General features: G+C 40.3%; 1 protein-coding gene across 1 annotated transcript in view; it reads left to right on the top strand.

Annotated features, from left to right (window-relative positions):
* Positions 1 to 1,309: 1,309 nt before the first annotated feature.
* C2CD3 (C2 calcium-dependent domain containing 3) overlaps positions 1,310 to 8,264 on the top strand; it is a gene marked incomplete at its 5' end in the record, with an annotated part of 37,996 nt that continues 31,041 nt past the window's right edge. The window contains 7 exon segments of the mRNA XM_009701585.1: positions 1,310 to 1,428; positions 2,415 to 2,537; positions 4,099 to 4,563; positions 5,483 to 5,634; positions 6,849 to 7,092; positions 7,651 to 7,834; positions 8,175 to 8,264. The exon segment at positions 8,175 to 8,264 is cut by the window's right edge and continues 118 nt beyond it. Coding sequence (XP_009699887.1) covers positions 1,310 to 1,428; positions 2,415 to 2,537; positions 4,099 to 4,563; positions 5,483 to 5,634; positions 6,849 to 7,092; positions 7,651 to 7,834; positions 8,175 to 8,264 — 1,377 coding nt within the window.

Here is an 8,264-nt window from a genome sequence, read left to right as displayed (position 1 = left end):
CTCAGTGAGCAGAGAATGCTGTGTGAGCAAGATCCTCTCTGCTCAGTCTTCCCAGAAACTGGAATTCCAGAGTGACTTTCAAATACCTCTCCCATATGGTCATTCATTGCCTTTGCATCTTTCTGGGTAGCACTTGAGAGATCTGGGGATGATTCTGAGTTCTCTTGTGTATTGTACATATGTGTACAGACAAAACATCTAATTCTTCTGAACCCTAGCTCTTTGTAATACAAAAATAATAAAACCTCCTGCACTTCGTCTTGTGTAGTTAGATTCCAGCTCTTTGGAACCTAGAAAAATAGGTAGGGCTGAAAATCATTTGAAGAAGCTGTCAAGTCAATCCACTGTACCATTATCTTCCATAAGAGCTGTTTTGTGTCATTTATTAAAGATGCCCAATGGGAAAAAATCCAGAGCCACCCCAGGCAAGCTGTAGAAGTGCTGTGCTTCCTGTTAGAAAAGTTTCCCTATGTCTAACCTGAGTTTTTGGCATCACAGGAATACTTACTTTATCCATTGCGAACAAGGAAAGCATACTGCTTCAACACCATTACTGTACTTCTTGTTCTTCTCTTTTCTAGACTAAATGCCAATTCATTCAGCCTTTTCTTGCAGATACTACTTTTCTCCTGAACCTGCGATTATTCTTGCAGCTCAGCTTTGACTCTCTCAAGATAGATTTTGAAATATACTGTTCAAAATAAGACAGGGTCCTCCCACTGAAGAAGGGAAAGTCTTGCTACGTGCTAGGATGACAGAGACTTGGTATCAACTGCAGCCTTTAGATACTGTTATAATATTAATTTTGTCGTGCTGCCCTCCTGCTATTTTCTGGCCTTGGAAAATGAAGAAGAGTTTACTTTGGGCTTGGTGTTAGTAATGCAAAACTAAATGATTGCATGTGTAACAGAAATCTCCACAGGACAGTTTATTTATGTTCGGTTAATTTTGAATATTTGTTGCTCCTGTGAGCAACAAAAAAAAAAAAGACGTAAATTACCTACAGGGTTGTAACATAATTTAATAGATTGAAACCTCAAGAGGTTCTTGTTGAGAGTTCCAGCAATAGCCCTTCCCACTTCAGCTCCCAGCCTTGCTTGATCTCTGGTTCTGGCAGATGTCCTAATGTTCTCTATGTGTTTGTCCATCCTTCTCAGAAGTGCCATCACTGTCCCCTCGTACCTTCTGAACTTCATGTGTCTCTGCTCACCCTGCAGAGACTGAAGATTTCTCTGTTCCTAATCAAGCTCAAAAGACAGGTTAGCTCTGAATCCAACTAAGAGCTCACAAGTCTCTGTCTTCCTTGCAGTGGTGAAATTCCAACGGCGGTCTGTGTTCCCTGTCCGTTTTGGTGGAACAATGATAGAGCACTGGTGGAACTCTGACCTTACTTTTAAAATCTACATGAGAAAAAGCACACAGAAAAAGGTACTTATTAAGTTGTTTGTGTATTGAAAAGCAAAGAAATTCTTTGCATTTCTATTTCCTCCAAATACTTATGCAGACAGCAGTGGCTTTTCTAAGTCTTCTGCAGTGCTTCATTGCAATTGCTGCCATCTCAACCATCAGAGGCAAAACAGGCAAAGGAATGTGGCTTGACTGAGCCACTTCTTATTCGACCATTGCCAGATGTTATGAAGGGAAATGACATTATGTGGAGATACTGCAAGTTGAATTAATTGCTGTTCAGTCTTGCCACCCAACAGAATGATTTTCTGAGTTTGAGACTGACAGGCAAAAAAAATTGTCTTTTCTTCATCTTTAAAACTGATCTCTTGCTGTTTAAGCATATTGGCTCAATTACAAGCATTAGTCTTCAATGAGAGCGCAGCTTGTTTAGCAATATAGAATGAGTTCGTATGGACGCAGTTGATATCATTACTCTGCCCAAGGGAAGGGGAATAACGAGAGGGGTGAGAAACTAGTGTAACTTGTGCATTTGGAGGGAAAACAAAAGGTATCTTTCTTTTCACTACAAATATTTGTATAATCATGTGCATGTGATGAAGATAGTGAGAGGTGTTAACTCAGCTTATGTTTTGTTTCAATTGTCACCAAGGATGTCTGCCCATCTGTTCTAATAGGAGCTTTTATTTTAATAGGTGAATAAATTGCATCTTTAAGTATGGAAATTTTGCTCAGTTACTAGGATTTGGGATGTTAATTTTTGCATTTGTCTTGAACTGTTTACAGTAGGTACTGGGAGAATTTTCCTTAATATTCTCCTAGTGAGACTTGAAATGGGAACTAAGGGAAACTTTCCTACAAATCCCTGTGGGTACAACTAATGGTATAGGAGTGGGGAGGGTGAGTGGCTGACCCCGGCTTCCCAGAAGGCTTTTGTTTCACAATATGCTGTTAGTTCTTTAAACCTGACAGAAATCTTGCAAAATGCGTTCTTTTTCTACCCTCAGCCAGCAGTTATTGGCTCAGCAGCACTTCAGTTATGCAAGGTTATTCAGTCTGAGTTGCTCACTGTCAGCTGTGAAATACAGGTGGAAAAAGAGGGAGGTCAGACACAAGTTGGACCACTAAAGGTATGTGTTTTACCATATAGTGTTTGAGTTAAACAACCTGTTGTTACTAATTTGGGCTGGATGTTCTCTCTTTTTTCTTTTTCCCCTTAATTTTTCCTCCTCTTTCTTTTCTTTCTTTGTTTTAATTTGCCCAGGTCTTGGATATGAAGGTTTGTAAGACCAAGACAAGATAACATGAACCTTTTTTTTCCTTAGGGTTTTGGAGAAATATTTTGAATGTCCTGCATGTCTAAGGATGTTGCTGTGTGATGTTCCCCTGGCTGCAGGGTAAAACAAGGGCTGATAAGCTAGGGCTGGGATACAGAAACCACTCTACAGGCAGATCTTGAGTGGCGCATGTTCAGGGCTGGGAGCTTTGGCTTCTACTCCACACGTGACACAAGCTGAGGTCTCTGATGCTCCCTGTCTCTTAGATTTCACTCACTCAGTGTAATACCTACCTCTCAGCAGTACTTGAGTGTCCATCTATTCTGGCCAGGGCATGAAGGATAAGGGATGTCAGCTCTGGTGTCCACTTCGCATTTCTTGGGTTCTTTCTGACAGATGGCCTTAAACTCCTCATCTTTGGACATGTTCTTTGTACCCTTTAGGAATAGATACCGTTTGGTATCTTTTGCCGCAATATCTTGTCTCATCCCTCGTAAGTCATAGGCAAAATTCTGGAGTCTGATTATTTTCTTTTCCTTATTTGGGCATTTTGTGGCTCCAATCCTTTCCGTTATCCTGTTACCTTATCTTCTGGGCTTCAGTTTGTTCCTCCCCTTCTTGCTGTCTTGTCATGTGAATGAATCCAGCAGATCTATGATGCTCTGTAGCAATTAACACTTGCAAATTAACACTTGCAATTCCTTTAACCTTTGTTCTGGTGTTTCTTTCATTGCTTTCACACACACATTTTCATTCATACCAATCTAACTATTTCTCTTGCAAATCTTGACAAGATGAAGAGGCAATTCAGATGTAGGACAGAGCATTAAAAAACAAAACAAAACCCAAAAAACCCAACCTCAGAAGATAAGAAGACAAATGCAGTGGAACATGTAGTCCATTGGAGAGAAGAAGAAGGAGCCCACAGAAAGGAGAGAAGTTAGAGACAGCTAAAATCAGCAGGGAAAGTAAAAGTGGAACAGCAGTGAAAGAAAACATTTAGAGAGAAACACTTATTTTTCATAATTTTTCTTAAGCAGTAAGTGCTGTAGCAAAGTGGAGCAAATGATAGTTACGATACTTTGTCACACTACTTTTCACCTTGGCTAGGTAGGTGTTCATTTTTCAGTCAGCTTTGTGATTGGTTTTAATTTTTTCCTTTATTCAGCTGTAATTGTGTGGTTTTGTACTTCAGTTACTGCTTTACGTGATAAAACCACATAGGGTTTGTTTTGCAGTGACAGTTGTAACTTGTAACCAGCGTGTGTCTAAAGGTGAACCTTCTGGGTGATGATCTGACACAGTTCTTGAACAAAACGTGAAGTGCATTTTCCTGAGTTTATGTTGCAGTCTCTTGTCTTTGTATGGGACACGTCTTCTGATCAGCCCTTGTGCTTTGCCTTGCACGGTGCAGGTATCCGTAGAGCTTGCAGCCGACAACAAAGACTTCACCCGCACCGCTGCCAGATCAGCTATGGCTGTGCAGCAAGTCCCAGCTCATGCTGTAAGAAGTCCCTGTCTGGAATTCCAGGAGCCCAACAGGAAGAGTGTAAATGCAGAAAGCCCTCACTGCTTGAAACTTCACAGCCACGAGGACTCACAGAGAGGTGCAGCCACCGTAAATGTCGTGCAGCCACCGCAGGCTGTACCAACCTCTGTAGCCCGTAATCTGATGACACAAATAACTGCATCTGAAGAAGATGGGTTATTACTGCATGTGCTGTTGATGGTGCCTGATGGAAAGGATTTTGTTGTTGAAGGCTATGGGCTCCACGGTTCTTGTAATGTGTATTTAAACTGCAAGCTGTTCAGCACTGAGGAGGCAACGAGATCTACTGTCGTATGGGGCACAACAGAACCTGCCTTTAATTTTTGTCAGGCAAGTCACATGTCCTCCATTAAACACTGATTGAAATGTGCTATTCCACATTGACAACCATATTTCAAAGATAAGTTACTTTTATACATGTAGGAACTTCTGTGCTTGGCTCTATCCAGTATATTAGAAGTATTTTCAGTATTATTTTGGCTGGATTGCACAGTTCCTTGAATCATCTAAATAATAAGTGAGACTTTTGAAGTACGAAAGAGAAATAGTCAGAAAAGTTTAGGTTAAAATTGAAAAAAAGATGACTTCTCCTTTCTTCTGTTTTGGAAAGAAAACATGGTGTTGATGGCATCCTAATATGTAGATGTAGAATTTTTTTGTTTGTTCCATTGCTCAGTGTTCTTTGTCTTCTCAATGGATATATCAGCACAGAAGTGTGGGTTACTGTCCTAATATGGGCCAGAGCCTTCCGCTGGCACGCAGCAGAATTTCAGGCATTTAATAATATTATGAGCTTGTGATTTTTGTATGGACATTTTTCTTTGGAAGTGTCAGGATGCTCAAATGCATTTGTTCTGCTGTTAAGAATATCTAGTGATTTGTTAGACTCCTTAGTTTTCAGCTGAAAGGGTGAAATGGAAAAACATAACGGAAGACATCTGAAACAGTTGTCTGAAATGATCTGTTGTTTAGTAAACAAGTGTTTAAAGTTAAAAGCAATGTTTTTTAAGGTATCATATGATCATATGTTAAAATTTATCTAAATTGCATTTATTTTCCTGACTAGCTCTTTTCCAAGCCTACCAATTTTCTGAAACTTGTTAGGCAAGTATGCATTTAATATTTAATTTCCGTATCCAAAGAGCACAATTGTGTAGACTGGAATAATGTAGCATTACCAAAATGCTCTCTACTTAGCAAATAGCTTCCAGTGTATTCTGTGTACTGATTCTGCCTTAAACTCTTTCAGGTGATGCCTTTTTCATTGACTTCCAAACACTTGGAGCGGCTGAAGAACAATGTCATGGTTATTGAAGCGTGGAACAAGATGGGAAGCCCTGGCTGTGACAGACTGCTAGGATTAGTGAAACTTCCTCTGCATCAGTTTTACATCTCATTCAAGTATACATCTTTGTACTATATTTTATTGGGTTGAGAAATATCCTGACTGATGCTCAGAGAAGGAAGTCAGGGCTGGTGTCTGGGGTTTCCTAGGGAGGGTTCTTAATTATACTTTACAGCAAAAAGTATTTTTGTCCTGCCAAGCTGCTTCTGGCACTTTCCTACACTGAGCAGTGTATGGGTAAGTTACACTGTCCTCATACAGAAATACAAGTAGACTGTGAGAAATAAAGACGCTGTGCTGCATCAGGTTTGGAGCCAGTTTAACTTGTGATCCTATGAAGGAGTAAAACTGTAAGAGATTGAAGTGACTGCACAGGAAACTTAAGTGTGGCTTTCCACTGGTGATTTTCCAAGATTGTGATGATTGCAGGACATTATCAGGAACAAAATCACTCATAGATCCCATTGCTAGGGATGCTGTCAGTTTGCACAGCGCAGGATAATGCTTGCAATATCAAAAAGGTCTCTAAACACTTCATGTTTTAGTTGCCATCTTATCTGATGGGTCTCTCCAGAGCTCTTTGCTCTTTTTGGTTCAATGTTTTGGCTTCTTGTTCAGTCAAGTAGTATACCTGCTTAAAGCAATTTAAATTAATGGAAATACTGGACAGAAGAGATTCTTTCTAATGCAAAGGACTAATTCCTTTTATTTTGGTCAGACTGGTGACAGGTGGAAATCAGATGGTGCTGGAACTGACTGGCCACTACTTTGTTAATTATTAGTGTGCCATTTGTATAATTTTTTTTTAGTAATCCACTGTAATTTACTTTTGTATATCTTCTGTGTATTATTAGAAGTCTTTACACTTCTCTGGGAGACTATCGCTGTTCCTTCTTTTCTTCCTGCCCAAGTCCATCCCCAAAGGCACATAACTGCCTCATAAAACTATAAGGTGGCTACAGTATATTAACAGGACTCTTGTTCCAGTTCATCATCTCGCTCAGATTTCTAGGCTGGCTTATAGCTAAGACCACATTAGTTTTTGGAGAGCTGTACTTTCTCATAGCTTAAAATAGCTCATGGATCTGTGCTTTGTGAAGACTAATGTAATTGAGATGGATTTTGGAGGAATGGAGATAGATTGGTTTCTAACTGCATTGAAAGTCCCATGTAAAATGAGCTTTGTGTGATCATGTTTGTCTTCAGATGGCTCATTCTCTTGCTGGGGCTTTTAGTTTGGGGGTTTTTTTTCTGTTTTAATCTATTCTAGAGATCCAAAGATTTCCCACCTGCTTCTTCAAGCTCAATATCCCGTGGTTGCTGTGGACAGCTATATGCCTGTGATAGATGTTTTTACTGGCAGTAGAAGTGGAAGCCTGAGGGTCATTCTGGCGATGGGGTCAGCTGATCAAATAGTGGCACTGCAAAGGCTAAAAAATGAAGAAGGAATGGTACCTCCTGTCACACAGCGCCCTTCCCACTCTCTGGACCCTCCTCCTACAAAGCCTGCAATGGTATTGTTCAGTAAATTCCCATTCTTGCTGTTAGGGACACATGAAAAGGATTTTACCTGTGAGTTCACTAACAGACCAGTGATCCCCAATCTCTTTTGGTGCTGTAGCCGATTTTTTTATAAATGATCACATTCTTTGCAGAATTGCATTGTTTGTACTTTTTTCTTACTCTTTTCTCACCAGTCTTGACACTATTGCCCTTTTTATTGCCCTGCATATCCACTGCTTTAATCTACATGACAGGTGCAGTAAAAAAGAAAATTCTAGAAAATCTTAACTCTCACAGACTCATTCTGTACCATACAGTTTTTGGCACTGCCTTTGAGTTGGATATATAGGAACTTTCATGCTTTTTGTGCTGTGTTTTTTGGCTTTTGCAGAAAAAAAAAAAAAAATTGTTATCAGGCTTACAGTGTTTCTATGAAGTTCAGGGAGAAAACAGCAGAGAGTGGTTCTGAGCTCCCCGTCTCAGGCTTCTTAGAATCTCATGTTCCCAGTCCTCTTATGTGCTGTTTCCTAGAGTCGTCCTTTCCATGTGGATTCCCTTTGTTCCGTTAGCAGTTAGACCACGAAGGGGAAGACCTGATGGAGCATGTCTTTGAGATCCATGTGGAGAGTGTGAAAGGACTCACTCCCTTACAGTCCACCGTCTGGGGAGAGGCGGACTGCTATGTACAGTACTATTTCCCAGTTCAAGAGGCTGGTTGTGGTGCGCTGCAAGGAACTGAATTGCATGAGGATGGTAAGTTTCTTTCATGATATATCCTTATTTAGAGCATTGCTTTAGTTAAATATTGTTTAGTAATGTTCTGTCTGATTCAGTAAGAGGGTTTGTATTTCTCCCTGTGGACTATGTCAGCTTCCAGCCACATTTAACAGTGGTTTTCAGCCTGCGACTCACATGTTCATGAGACTACGAGAAATGCTTGTAAAAGATTTGTGAAATGAAACTCAAGAGCAAGCCTTCTGGCAGGAGGATTTAACTTATTGTCCATGGGTCCTGCTTCCTGAAGGACTGCAAACAGAAAAAAGTTGAAGCCCCCAGATGCAACCATTTTTAACCAACTCTGCTTGTCTTGTAGGCATCAAATTAAAGCCGTTTCGCACAGCAACGACTTTGTGTGTCCCTGATCCCGTCTTTAATGATGAGCATCATCATTCTTTGTTGGTTC

Source organism: Cariama cristata, unplaced genomic scaffold (genome assembly GCF_000690535.1).
Source record: "Cariama cristata isolate BGI_N322 unplaced genomic scaffold, ASM69053v1 scaffold8046, whole genome shotgun sequence".
Lineage (NCBI taxonomy): Eukaryota > Metazoa > Chordata > Aves > Cariamiformes > Cariamidae > Cariama > Cariama cristata.
Note: the sequence above shows the minus strand (reverse complement) of the source record. Positions and strands in the feature narration are given on the sequence as shown.